At 32.0% G+C, this 15,909-nt stretch overlaps 1 protein-coding gene across 1 annotated transcript; it reads left to right on the top strand.

Annotated features, from left to right (window-relative positions):
* Nucleotides 1-1,519: 1,519 nt before the first annotated feature.
* Nucleotides 1,520-15,670, top strand: LOC148598479 (cyclic GMP-AMP synthase-like receptor). Its single transcript, XM_088561896.1, has 2 exons — nt 1,520-1,717; nt 13,733-15,670. The coding sequence occupies exon 2, from the start codon at nt 13,768-13,770 to the stop codon at nt 14,689-14,691; it is 924 nt and encodes a 307-aa protein (XP_088418022.1). The 5' UTR covers nt 1,520-1,717; nt 13,733-13,767; the 3' UTR covers nt 14,692-15,670.
* Nucleotides 15,671-15,909: the final 239 nt, after the last annotated feature.

Below are 15,909 nucleotides of genomic sequence, written 5' to 3'. Positions count from 1 at the left end.
CAAGGAAATAAACAAATAGAACCACTTACATTCTCCATTGTTTAAATGATTGGTTAAAATTTTCCACGAAACGAGGACAATATTTATTTGAATGCCTTTCATGACTATATCACTAATGTTACGATTCTCGATTGAGGAGGTAGATATGATGTAAACCTGATAATCCCAAACTTGAACTGAAATAAAACTGAAATGTTCATTATCTGAGAAAAAGTTCTGTCGAGAAAATCAAATATATCTGTACATATTTTTTGCCTGCTTCAAAAAGGTCATGTCTGAATTTATTCCAATCGCATTCGGTTTCTAGAATAAACATTTTGTTTTTCTTGTGAATTACCAACCTATTTTTCTTGTGATTTACCAACCTATTTTTCTTGTGAATTACCAACCCTATTTTTCTTGTGAATTGCCAACCTATTTTTCTTGTGAATTACCAACCTATTTTTCTTGTGAATTGCCAACCTATTTTTCTTGTGAATTACCAACCTATTTTTCTTGTGAATTACCAACCCTATTTTTCTTGTGAATTACCAACCTATTTTTCTTGAGACTAACCAACCCTATTTTTCTTGAGAATTACCAACCTATTTTAATTGTGAATTACCAACCTATTTTTCTTGTGAATTACCAACCCATTTTTCTTGTGAATTACCAACCTATTTTTCTTATGAATTACCAACCTACTTTTCTTGTGAATTACCAACCTATTTTTCTTGTGAATTACCAACCTGTTTTTCTTGTGAATTACCAACCTATTTTTCTTGTGAATTACCAACCTATATGTTCATGCTATAATAGTTCTATTATTTGTTTTCATCGCATGCGATAATATGTTGATCTTGTCACAATTATTGCATATCAATTCGGAGTTTCAAGGTATTTCTTTCATAGAAAGACTTTGAAATTGTGGGCATGCATTTTATTTGCTTTTTTTATTCAATGAATATAATATAATACATATGATTTGTAAGTAAAACACTTTCCGTGCATATTCCAAAATGATACTCGATGAAACATTCTGTATATGAAGGCACATAATAACTTTCAAAATTGTTAATAGAATACAAAATGAACTAAAAGTCAAACGCTTTATGACAATACTGTTTTTACTATACATTTAGTTACATGATCGAACTTCTTCTGCGTCAAATTTTACTGAATTCATTACTTAGCAGACATTAAAATGTCTAAATTACAAATGTTATTACTTTGCTTCTCTAATTGCAAACTTCCCCAATCTTAATGGCATTTGACAGCCTAGCTCAGATACAATTATACATTATCATATCGTTTGAAGCATATGGAACTTCTATCTATGACCGGTACGGTCAATATTTTTTGCTGTGTATGTAAACTATATGAAATCATTTGTTGTTTTGAAAATGAAAATCATGAATTTTTAAGGTGTTATTAAGCAAAATAATTACGATTGTAATAAAGACATTGTAAAAATAAAGTGTCATTCAAGCAATGTGCATATGTTTCATGTGTGCATGTAATCGATCAGAATCTTAAACGGAAAACGTAATATGACTGTATTACATTGCACACGCGACCAATCGTCTGTACAGATGTAATGAAATCATATTGAAGTGAGTGGTAATTTAACAATACTTAAATGGAGTATGATGTTCTGCTTCATATTTGGTCACAGAGGCGTCACATTATTTTATACGTTGGAAATTATGTAGTGGACTCGATCTGTTAAGCGCAAATGGTAAGCCATGGTACCAATGTGTGTTCCCTTTCTAACACGAGTGTGAAGTTGCTGGATGATATTCATTTTATAGCATTTTAGCAAAATTTAACTTAAGTATTAATTTAACGAGAATGAATATGGTGAATATGGCAACGAGACAACAACGCTAACGGGATGAAAAATATCTGCTCAAGGCCTCCAATGGGTCTTCAAAAACGACGAATTAACCATCATATAATAGAGTAGGCTGAGGCAAACATTAAACACAGGCACAGAAAAAAGTTGCCCCGCTATACTCAAGCAACATAAAATTATACTGAAATCGAATACGGCACAATACTTACAGAGGCCAGAAATTCCTGACTTGATAGAGGCGCACAAAATATGGCGGGGTTAAAATGCTTTGGCACGAACACAACTCTTTCTATTTTAAATTTGGCTATTGTGGAAAAATATTATACAATAGACATAAACATTATTTCTAAAATGTATGAGTCCCTTGTGCTAACATAAAGTATATCGTTTACGAGTTAGCATATTGCATGAGCTTTCCGTGCTTGCTGAAGAATATTGATATGACCATAAATTATAGTGTAGGAAATACCCAACAGAATGATTTTTACAAGTACATCTGTTCTGGGGAATAAATTACTTGTATCGGTTGAAAAATTATGTGAATATTTTTATGAGCTTGTGATATCGAAATCCTTGATGAACTAATGTTTCAGTTATATAAACATTTATATCGTTAAAATCCGAAACATTGTTACAAACATGACCAAAGCGAACATATTGTAATATGAAAACACCATATGATGGTCACATGGGCACATCACAATCTAAAAAATGGATAGTTAACAATGGGGAATAAACGTCATCCCTTTAATCGTAATTTGTTGTATTAGGTTAACCGTTATTGATATGAATACTTTGATCAAGAAATGGACAGTCGTTATTATCAACATCTACTTAATTCAATAAAAATTCCGCAGAATTTGTATTTTTAGCACAAATATTGATGTCGTCGTTATTAAGAGCCAAAATTTCGTCCAAATATCTGAAGTTGTTATGAAATATATCAACCAAATGTTTGTTTGGAAGAATATTAAAACCATAAATTGTGATTCGTGATAAGTCATAAAGAAGTCCGCAGTGTTCGTGTTTGTACCTAATCCCATTCACGATTGAAATTTTTTATTTATATATTTATTTACTTTTGCGATCGCAACTCAACAGAGAGACTGCATTTACACAACTTTTTTACATATTGTTATCTAATACATTATAGAGGTACAATTATAGTTTATGTGTGGAAAAAGCAGGCTGTATAAAAATCAGATATGAGGTGATCCATGTAAGTCCAACATCCATATAAAGTTTGCATCAATGTCTGATTCATCCTACCGGTGCACCTGGTCCATGCTCCCACTTTTTAGTGGAGTCCGAGTCGCTCATTTGCTTTTGTTACTTTGTATGTACGATTTTAATTACTTTATGTTCTGTGTTGTGTATGTCTGTTTTCCATGTCTGGTAACATAACCCATTTTGATAGAATTCAAGCGCGATACAAAAAGTCTGCGTAGTTTCGGCAAGCTCTGCCATAACGTACGAGTTGTGATATGAACACGTCATACGCTGGTGCTGAAGTGCTGTTGCCACAGAAAGGAAATTTGACAAATCTGAATGAAAAGTCATCACGTTTGTCGTAAATTCTGGTCAATAGTGTTCCCTTACCATCGATTTCTAAATGTAAGTCAAGATATGAGGCTGACTTCACACTGTCTACAGTATCCTTTATCTCAAGTTATTTGCGGTAGATGCGTTGTATCAAATCCCCGAAATAAAGATTGTTTAAAGATAATACGTCATCTATATAGCGGTAACTGAGATTAAAAATCTAGCCAAACGATGTTCTTTCTTTTGGATCAGATCAGCTATAAAGTCAGCTTCATAAGAATGAAGGAATATGCCAGCAAGTGAAGGAGCACAGTTTGTCCCCATTGGAATGCCGACCGTTTGTTGAAAAACATGTCCACCACAGTGGACGAATATGCTGTCGAATAAAAATTCCAGCATTTTATAAACATCTTCCTCTGTATATTTGGAAGATGATTTGGAATTATTTCTCACAAGGTATGAGGAATCTCTACCCAGAACTATATATATGTATCAAGGTGTACCATCTTATTTTGAACATCATCGATGTGTAATGTTTTTAAGTCGGGATTTTAACTGAGTATGGAGAATAGAAGTATACAGTGTTGAAAAAACATAGGTTTAATGCTATTTTATTCAGATAGTAGTCTTGAACTGATTGGCTCTAAAAGATCTTTCGAATTTTTCATGATCCACATTGAATTAATATCACTACGGGAGAAACAAATGTTGCGGTAGGACTGCAGAACCTCTTTGACAATTGTGAGTATAGAAAATAAAGGGAAAGGCCACCTTTGCATAAAGTTAGGCTCTTATGATAAATCATACCCACGTAAATAAAAATAAATATCCTTTAATGCAAAATGCGCTTTTATAAAATGAAAAAGGCTGTGCAAAGTTTGAAATCCTTGAAATATAAGTGGATAGCCATCATGCAGAACTCTCCAATCTGACGGAAGATCATAGTCAGACTTTATTGATTTTTACCGATAGCTTCCGATTGGCTCGTGACGTCACTAAGTCGGTTAGGTACTGATACAAGTACTGCAAAAAATATGTAAACAAAGAATATTCCGTATATATTTCTATGATCCTGTTTATTTATGATAAAAGAGAAACGTTCTGAAAGTTTTGTTTTGTTTTTTTTTTTTTTACCAGCAATATGAACATTCTTCGGAAGTCATGGAAGTAGCCATAAGATTTTTTTTACAAATACTAGCCATCTGGCTGCAAGTCCCGTTGTTCGTCAATGATGTCTGACATTTTCTTACATGTTGTGCCTCAATCTCTTATTCTATTTGTTTTGGGTTGAATTTATAGGGGGACTCCAAATTTGCGAGACGTCACGGTTCAACCGATCATAGTGGCGCCCATAGGCGCGGGAAATTCTAATTTCCTAATAATAAATCTCAATTAATTAATTAAGAAAAGGAAAGTATTTTGTTTCAATTTAATTTTCATGAATATTTAACAGATTAGTTTCGATATTTATGACTTGCACAATAACATGGTCTTTGGTGGTACATTTTTAAAGACCCAGCTATGAAACGTTGTTTGTATGGATTCTTGTGGATTTTAGGAATCCAGTACATAGACGGTAAATCACATTAGTCGTCCTCGGTAGAGAGACAGAGGATAACACAGATTTATGGTTTTCCACAATCTCTTCCTTGGAGAATGTGGTAGCAGTATAGGTCTTATCACTCTTGTTATTTTCTACGTCAACCTCTGATAATAAATATTGGACGTATGGCAAACCTTTGTGGAATTTATTCCAAATTTATTGATATCAATAAATTATTGATTGATATCAATAATTCATTTATTGATATAAATAAATGAATTATTGATATTAAGGATTAATTATTGATATCAATAAATTGGCATTTATTGATATCAACGAATCTTACATATTTATTAACCTGTTAATGAATATGTATTAATATCAATAAATGAGTTATCAACATGTTAATAAATATTTATCAACATGTTGATAATTAATTATTGATATCAATAAATTGTTCAATTTATTAACATGTTATTAAATCATTTATTGACATTAACAAATAGCTGAATTACTAACGTGTTGATAAAGAGGGCGCCACATACGCTCTTTAATCGTGATCAGAAAAGTGTTTGTAATTCTTATTATCATTTACAAGGTAAGGAAGCGCGCGGAATATTACATTTAAAGCGCGACGTTTTCCAGTTGTTAGTGTTTACAATGTCTGTCAGGAGCAGAAGATTACAATCAAAGTATGGCAGACAGTTTCAAAGCTGATCGACTTAATACAGGTATGTTGGATCTTGTTCACCCTGAACGGAGGTTAAAACTATTATACAAGTCAAGGGCGAAGGGGAGCAATTTTAAGCACAGGCTTTTGTTTCATATAAAAAATGGTGGTAAGGAAGACGAGGTGACCACCAATTATGGGCTTCTCTGGCTTTTGAAATTCTGCAGCCAGAAAAATCAACAGTTGCCAGTTTTAGTCGCCAATGTTTAGAAATTAAAGCCAAAATGGTTGCCCTAAAATGCTTTTTTTTCCTAATTTTTAAAATATGTCAGTATTTAGTCCAGTAATGAGTTATCTGTGTAAATTCATCACAATAACTCCTTCATTCATGGCTTACATGTATCAAAGATTCATTCTTGATGCATTTACATGTATAAAGGTTTTAAGCTCTAGTCTAAGTCAGGATCTAAAACCATCAGTTACTTTTTGTATGCAAAATATTAAAGTACTACTGCATTTTTTTATTGTATTGCTTTAGATAATGATAAAGCATAAAACAGGTTATTGATGCATTTCACCCATTTTTCCTTAATTATTTATTTTCTCCTCGCCACATATTATACACTTCAACATGTGAGTGTGCAATAGAACATGTGCCAACCAAATTGTCATTCTTATAAGGAGACGTACTTAGTATAAGCTATGCTTGTTTCCGAATCCTTGTCATATTACTATTATGTTTTGTAATTTATTGTAATCAAACTATTTCTGAAAAAAAAATTAAAACGCATCTTTCCAAAATGGATTGTTAATATCCTTTGATACTCCTAATAACTTCACATTTTGTTCAGAAAAGGCTCACAACAGTGATTTTACCCTGAAGTGTCAGCTTACGTGTATAATAATACCATAGGGCTTATCTATAATGAACAATCTATGCTAAGATACCTTAAGTTTGAAAATGACCAATCAAAAACGGTAAATCACATTAATCGTCCTCGGTAGAGAGACCAAAAGAGGATAACACAGATTTATGGTTTTCCACAATCTTTTCCATGGGGAATGTGGTAGCAGTATAGGTCTTATCACTCCTATTATTTTCTACGTCAACCTCTGATAATAAATATCGGATGTATGGCAAACCGTTGTGGAATTTATTCCCAATTTATTGATATCAAGTTTGAAAATGACCAATCAAGTTGCATGTCATGGCATAAGATCAAATTTTAAAACTTTTTACTACCTACCCATAGCATTTTAGTCTTTGAGTTGTTCATTCTTAGCCCAGATATCAAATCAAAATAATAATATTTTAGTGATTCTCTTAAAGATGAAACTATACAATCTAGAAGTAAAAATGTATCAACTGCATATTGGCTTAGTGTGGTTTTACTGTCAGCCACATGTACAAATGTACTCCTTATGTTAATTTCAGCTTCATAGCTAACAGTTCAACTCCAATTATAAACTAGTAAGGTGAGAGAGGGTCATGTCAACGACATCCTCTTTCTAATTCAAAGAAATTTGATAAGTGTCCATTATTTATCACACAACGTTTTGCCCCTTGATAAAATATTGATCCAGTAGCTAAGAGATTCACTAGAATTAAAGTTTTGATGTGCTTTTTTTTTTAATGAAATCCCATTCAGTTGAATTAAAAGCCTTCTCAAAATCGATGAGTAACAATAGACCTTTCTCCTTATTTTATTCTGAATGATGCATCAGGTCATTAAGTAATCTAGTATTCTCTCTAGACATTTGATGGGGACAGGAAAACTCAATACCTCATTGTACTACTATAAAACATTAATATCATATTTTTGTTTTTATCAACGTTACATTATCAATGTTTTGTGTTTCACTGTTTTTGTTTTATACATGGATGTACAATGTACATGTATTTGTATTGATTGATGTACACTATCTGCATACTGTGTAATTATATTCAGATTGTACTTCTCAGTCAAACACAAGCCCAAGTATTTTAAACATGAAGGAACTGTTAAATCCTTGTTTAAATTTCAGGATGAAGGCTGGGAAGTGTAGAATAAGTTAAGGAAGATGATTTAGTGACATAAGCCAGAAGGAACACACAAGTACAATAGTCAGCAATGAAGTTAGTACATTTTTCAACGTTTTTCCCTTAAAAATGTAAGCATTTCAAAAAGTTTTGGTAAAAATACACCATTTTCTTTAATACAGCGTTTTGGAATAATATGGAGTACATTTACCACCTACTTTCTCTAAATTAATGTGTAGAGAAAATAATAGACTAGAATTGGAAAATCATTTAAGACATTTAAAGTGACTGTGCTATCAAAAAACACTGGAATCAGCTTCTCCAAGTAGTATGGATGTACATGAAAACAACTGTTTTGGTGTGAAACAAGCAATCATACCCACAAATATTGAGCATACTGTATATGTCTATAGTACATACATGTATCATCTTTCCAGAATGAATTTTTAATTTTGGAAATATGCTCCAGTGCATGTACTGAATTACAATGAACATTATATCTATATGTGTATATATATATATTAATGAAAATGATCATTTTTATTATGTTTTATATTTTTAGGCTTTACTAGTCTTTGCAGTTAAAATCCAGTCTACATGAAGTCATTGTGATTGGGGGATAGACCAAATTAGGACTAGTGTACACTGCCTCTGCATGGCAATTTCAACACATGATAAAAAAAAAAACCTATGGAATGTTAATGTATATATCGAAATATGAATAAAATTGTTGTTTCCTTGAGTTAAAAATAACATTGAAGTTGATGATAATCAAGTAAGTAGGAGCATATAAGATAAAGCATTTAAATGTACATGTATCAAATGTAACTACAAGTTTTAAAAGAAGAATTTGAATGTATCTTTAATGAATTGTAAATAAATCTTGTTTGCATGTATTTTTGTCATTAATATTCTAAAAAAGGCAGAAGCCGTGTTTTCATTAGGAACAGGCTGGAGGCCAACTTGCATGATTTAAACACCTGTCTGGTCGGTTCAAGTGGACACTTTTACATTTCATTCAATTGAAAAGGAGTCCGAAGATAATCCCATTTTCTTTTTAAAGTATGGGTTATTGTTATAAATGGTTAATACTGAACTCTTTGTGTTAATTTTAAAATTCACCTTCTGATAACGAAAGGCATTTAAAAAAAATTCAATTTAAGTCACAATTATTGAAACAAATATCCTTAGATAAACAATAGTCTCAACTAACTGCATTTCTTTCTCAGTTACACAAGTGCTACACGTTATTCCATAGATATCTATGAGTCACGTAAAAATCGCTTAGTTTCTGTATACATAGTTCCAAAGACAGGTACATTAACATATACATAAACGATAAGCCTTAGAATATAATTTCAACAATGCTGTCTAGTACAAGAACATTCGCCATGCATTATAAAAAACATATAAATGGCCAAAATAGACAATCATTATTGACCACTTGTTTATCTTTAATCAACCTACTGAACAGTAAGCCGACTCTGTTTCGGACAATTGTACTTTACAAGATCCCAACGTACTAGAAAGTTTTCAAATAGAGGCGACACGTATTGTATCTGTTCTAAGACGAACTAGATCACTCCGAAAATTATACTAAGAACTTATCTTGAAAAGCTCAGTGAAAGAAGTGGCAAAAAACTTGCGATTTTTTTTTTTTAAAAACGTGTATAATTACGTCCCTTGCTATCGTTATCTGTGCGATATTATCCTTGGACCTTTTTTACTTAATTGTAGAATTAAACAAACTGTTAAACTCAACTTCAGTATTTGAGCAATCGGTAAAAATCCAAAGCTGGTATTGTTGGATTGATATATATTTCAATAGTTGTTCATAACATAAATAATAGAAACAAAGTATGGAAAATCTGACAAAAACAACAAAGAAAGAAATGCATATGATATACATCTAGTTGGATTAACATAGAAATTTACGGCGGTGGTGATTCAATTGTACCCTCCCCCCCCCCCCAAAAAAAAAGGCGTGTAAGAATATGCGAGAGGTGTCAAAATAAATTGCAAATAAACATCATAGAATGAGTGGTTGAAAATAATTACAGTATAATTTGGGATTTAATATTAAATATTTTGAAAACTTAGTGTATCTCAACAATTTAAAGGTAGTGGTCTTGACATTTATTGCCATATTTCAGGTACAAAAACAGTTGTTAGGCTATAATTTAACATGAATAATACCTTTAAGTGATCAACTGATGTCACTTTCTTGTTGGTGATGTTTTTTTTTTATTTTAGTTTAAAAAAATAGCCAATTTCATGACCTACATGATGGAGGTGGGCAAATATTAGATTGCCTCTTGAATCCATATGGATGTTAAACGTTTTGCAGACAAAAACAATGTTGAAGGTATAAAATGAATGAATGCTACAAATTAATCCTAGGTATAAACTCACAATGGTTTATTTACGCCACAACGAATTTTTCCATGAGAGCCGATTTTGTGCTACTATAAATACTTTATAATACGTCTACTTTCATAGTTTAGGTGTTAATATTAAGCAATAACTACAAAGTATATAATTTAAATAAAAACAAAATGAATCAACTGGTTAAGTCTCAATCCAACAACGGACGATATTTTAATTCGGTATAGGAAAGTCTTCTTAACACCATTATGTAATTGAAATTGTAGTTGGTTTTTATCATTAAAAGTAAAATTGCTACCGTTACCCCAATATAAACTAGGAACATTTTGAAAAAAAATAACATCTCCGATTGTAACTGCGATTTTTATGATTGCTGTTTTTTTCGTAATAAGCTTACAAATAATGTATTTATTTATTTCATGACAAAACTTGTAAAAAGAGTTAAATTTAAATTCAATGTAAAAAACATACTTATATACAAGTTTACTTATAAACCACCAGTTTGTCTTTCTATTTATTTGCTTGCTTTCTGCAGAAAAATACACCTCCAAAAAGTATAAACAATGATTTGTACCAGGAGGTCTGTATCATTATTTTTGCAATGTCGTGAAATTATGACGAATAATTTAATATTCTGCTAAAACTATAACTCGCTATGAATCTTCTCAAATTATTCCACGTGGAAATAAAGCTGGAACTAGATGGAGTGCTTTTGATCCTATGATGTTAGAATTTTGTACTAATATTGACAATTTCAACATTATCTACAATACTTTTAGGGTTTTGCAAAAGTAGGTTATATTTATACAGAACATTGACTCAAATGTATGTGTTGCACTAACCCACATGGTGGTTATAGTAAAAAAATATTAACACTTTATTGAATAATTTCAGACCCTCGTGAAAGTAAAAAGTGCACGCGCTCATACATTGTGCAAGTATATGTAAGAATTTTGACTGGGAAATTAGTGTCGCAATCACACACACACTAGTTGTAGTAAAAAGAAAACATTTTATTCAAGAATGTTGGACCCATATGGAAATTAAACGTACTAGCACTTACACTTATACATTTTGCAAAATGAAATGTTTCTAAGTGGGAGGTTCATTAAAATTTTACCTGCATTGTCATTTAATTTGATTAATAGTGATAAATTGATACCGTTAATATATGTGATAAACTTTTTACTTGCCCCATATACCCCATTGCCCCATCCCCCATTGCCCCATTTTGTATTGCCATATGCCCCATTACCCTATCTTCATTGCTCCATTACCCATTGCATCGCTGTCAAGTGACCTATTCCCCATTCCGATAAGAAAAAGTAATGTAAATGTTTTTATCAGATACATGTACTTCATTACGAGATGCGCTTAGGTTTTAGCATCCGGATTCGGAAGTTACCAAAGTCATTTGATATTTGCATTGTGTATTATCACCACTCCAAGCTGCACAAAAATATATAAAACTATAGATATATGTATGAATCGTGAACAAATTCATTTTTTTTACAATAATTCTGAATAACGTATTAATGGAAATTCTTGCTGTATTTCAGACCTGGGAAAAACGTTTTACAGGGTGTCCCAATTCTACAAAATATTATACTTCTGCAAATAACATTCAATAGTGGCCTTATATTATTATTTATAATGTTAGAATTGTCAAAATATGCATCATATGTATGGATGCAACACATATATTTCAGTCCAAAATCTTCAAAATGACATATATTTTGCAAAGTGTATGTGTGCGAACACTTTTAATAAACCAGAGACATGTATTTATGACTCTGAAAATATACCTATTAGTATAAAAATACGGTATAAAATATTAAAATTGTAGTCAATATCTATATTATGTGTATGGCTGTGATACATATACGTTTGACCAAATTCTAAAAATTAGGTATTGTTTACAAATTCAATGAGTGCGAACACTTGACAATTGCTCAATGGTCTTATAAAATTGTTTAAAATGTTAAATTTCTTAAAATGAGCAGCATATGTGTGGATGTGACACATATATTTCAGTCCAATTTCTCAAAAATGACATATTTCTGCAAATTGTATGGGTGCGAACAGTTTTAATATCATTAATGGTAAACAAATATGGTTTTTTTTTCTTTGGTTCAAATTTAAAAAATGGCATGTTTTGCAAAATGTAAGGTGAGAACACTTTTAATATACCTATCAATTTTAAACTATTGTATAAAATGTTAAAATTGTTAAAAAAAATATTATTTTGATGGCTGTGAAACATATATTTCAGACAAAACACTTAAAAGTAGCATCCTTTTGCAAATTGAATCAATGCAAACTCTTAAAATTTTGTAATGGCCTGATAACTGTTTAAAGTGTTAACACCATTAGATGTGCAGTATATGTATGGTGGCGACACGCATAAAATATTTAAATGGCAGTATCACCATCGTGTTGATTGTTGCGACATTTATTTTCAGTTAAAAAACTTATTACAGACATATTTCTGCCTTTTGAAAGGAAGCGAACACTATAATTTTCATAAATGGTCTGATATTTTGTTCAGTATGTCATATCCATGCATTTAAAAATTGAACAATCATGCAAGTGTCCTTGACCAAAAATTATTTAATTCAAAATTTTCAAAAATGACATATTTTTAGAAATCGTATAAACGCGAACATTAACTATTATATTAGATATTGAACATTTCAATAAGTAATGAACTGCGACAAATGCATTTCATTCAAAATTCTTTACAAGACGTTTTTTTTATCTCTTTCAATTGCCGTCATAGAAATATGATAGGTCAATTGCATGCGGAGAAGGCAGAGCAATTTGTTTTCGATTAACCTAATAAAATAATTCCCTCGCCCCATTTCACATTGCCCTATTTATAGTCCCCATTCCCCATTGCCCCATTACCCATTCACAATCGCCCTTTTCAGGAGCCACATTGCCCAATACCCCATTAATTAGGAAGACTGTCCCATTCAGGTATTGTATCCATTTAAATAAATGACAAATAAAATCAATAAATAAAAAAAAAACTAAGAATGCTCTATCAATACACCAATACCAACAAACGCCATGTTTTTGTTTATTTTATTTGCATGGCCATTCCGTATTATCGTTAATAACATTAAAACACAAACCTGTTTTAAAAACCGTTCAATACAGACATAAAGATTTAGCACAGAATGGCACAAAACATTAAATGAGCATTTTGAACTTTGCCAATGGCAAATGACAAACAATTATGTATATTTTGGCATTGCTACAGTCGAACTCCGGTAGCTCAACCCCCAAGAGACCATTGAAAGTGTTCGAGTTATCGGGAGTTCGAGATATTGAAGTTCGTAGACCTTTTTCGTTGCCGGTCCGAGTTCGACTTTATCATTTGTAATTGCTTAGTTCCCTTACGAAGTTTTGTTACCTCTATGATATTTTCTATTCGTTTTTGGAAGGTTATGTTGATTTGTTGACATTAAAAATGTTGCGTTAACTTTTGTAAAAAAAAATTTTCAGAGTTCGAGTTCCTTGGTCAATAATTTGTCAGTTCGAAAGTTCGAGAAATCCAAGATATTTATGTTGATTATAAAGTAGAAAGGTTTGGTACTTTGAATTATGTTTGAGAAATCCAGGGTGTTCCAGCCATCCTAGTACGTGCGAGTTTGACTGTATTTCTGAATTCGTAAACACGTTTCTAGACTAAAATATATGACATTTACATACTGTGTACTATTTCATTCACAGGATCTAATTTAATTGAATAAGCAGCATCATATACAATGTCCTGCAATGACAAAGACACGTCATTACTCTTGTACACGTATCTTTGTAACGTCTATGGAACTGATGATGTCGTAAAATTACGCCGAACAATTCACACTGCTGCTGAAACTCTATCCAAAAATGATTTGTCTCAAAGGATTCCCAGTGGAAGTAGAGCGGAGGGACTTGAGCTACAAGGAAGTGATTATGACTTGATGGTTCTGTTGAATTGTTTCCGTGTTTACGAATCAACTGCTGAGGTAAACACCACATATAATACTTACAGTATTATAATGGATACGGATGACACCAAGTTAGGATTTACTAGACTGAGTTTAAGAGTCAACGCAAGTTGCTCTGAACAACAAGATGAGTTGTATCAAATTATGATGCCATATCTTGTTAATAATAATGGTAAACAATACCTATCTAATACATTTCTTCGGAATGCATATTTAGATTTCGAAGCGGTTGTTCATGGACCCTGTCTATTGTATAAAAATGGACACCTTGAAATGGAACACTTAGTTTGTTTTCGATGTAAGGAATGGATATCACCAGTGATTCCTTGGTCAAGTAGACCTCGCGGTCGTTGGCCGAGTTTTAATTTAATAAAAGGTATAACACAATACGGTGTATTGTTTGTTCCAGTGGGTTGTAAAACCTCAAATTATGAAGATATAGAATGGAGGATTTCATTCTCTATTGCAGAGAAACAACTTATTCATTCGTTTACACATACTCAGTTCTTATGTTATGCCATGATGAAGACAGTTCTCTCAGACATAATAAAGAAATACCACAAGGAACTTTTATGTTCTTACTTTATCAAAACCATTATATTCTGGCTGTCTGAGGAGAATGACCCCAATTTCTGGAGACCAGACAATCTGATACATTGTTATATGACATGTTTACAACGATTAATATACTGTGTATAGTATCGGATTTGTCTTCACTATTTTATCCCAGATATAAACTTCTTTGAAGACAGGTTCAACGACACTGAACATGAAGCTCTGCTGATTAGTTTGTATTGGGTTTATTGTAAGGGTTGGAGAGCTTTGTTACATACAGAAACTATTATAAACTTCGACGATGAATGTCAACTCAACCCTAATATCATTACAACTTCATCCGTGTTACTACCGATAGTGTTTGCACGCAGTTTTTGGTGTGACATTGAATTAGAATTTATCAAAGCTTTTATACGTGTCTCTGGATATTTAAAGTCAACTACCAATAGTGTTGTATTTTATGTAATTTCGACAACTTATAACATGTGGTTTTCAACCGAATTATCGTTACCACAGACTAGAAACAAGCATACGTATTATCAATACAAATCAGTTATGCCCATGATAATAATAAGCACAAAAAATGACTGTGTCAGTGGGTGGTGTTACATGGCTTCGCTGTTCTACAAGCTAAAACAGTACAGTAACTGTAAATGCATAATCGATGACTGTCTTAGTAAATGTACACCAGACAAGATTGTGTTCCATGTATCACCTCATGTCAGTTTGCCTCAAAACATTCAGAACCTGCTTTCAAATAATCGGTATTTTACCAGTGTGATCAAACATTTTGTATTGTTTCAAGTAGAATTTAGGTCGCCCTCCGTTTTACCGAGTGAACTTTTAATGGTTTTTAAGAATGCAAAATATGATTATATATCTATATCTCCAGTTGTATATTTACATTTCCTTGACCTTCTTTGTGCTCATCATCAGAAAGAGTATAGAGCAAAGAAGCAGGCTTTCAGAAATCTTCAATGTACAGTGCGGGAGAAATACTTAATCCTCAATAATGAACATCAAATCAAGTTGAATGAGAAAATACTGGAAGTCGGTTACAAAATGCTGAATTTAACTTGAGAAATATACGTTGTAGTTTTATAAAAACAGAATTAATGATAAAAAGTGAGTTTTCGTTGTTATGTTTTTTATGTTTTAATAAGAAATGGTTAGCGCTATTTTACACTGAAACTCTAATTTAAGTCAGCCGAATAACTTACTTTTGTTTACCTTTGTTTTTTCACCAAACAATTACATTGTACATAAGACCTTTATATCAATACCAGACAACGTTCTTACAAACAGATTGCTATTGTATCTCATGGTATTACATGTACAAAGCACCAGATCTGTTGTGCTCGA

The sequence above is a fragment of the Perna viridis genome, chromosome 14 (assembly GCF_037379345.1).
Source record: "Perna viridis isolate PV_CMFRI_1.1 ecotype Kerala chromosome 14, ASM3737934v1, whole genome shotgun sequence".
Taxonomy (NCBI): domain Eukaryota; kingdom Metazoa; phylum Mollusca; class Bivalvia; order Mytilida; family Mytilidae; genus Perna; species Perna viridis.
The sequence above is the reverse complement of the archived record's forward strand: the minus strand, read 5'-3'. Positions and strand labels throughout refer to the sequence as shown.

Coding starts and splice junctions, on each gene's coding strand:
- LOC148598479 (XM_088561896.1), top strand. CDS start 13,768: ATGTCCTGCAATGACAAAGACACGTCATTACTCTTGTACACGTATCTT.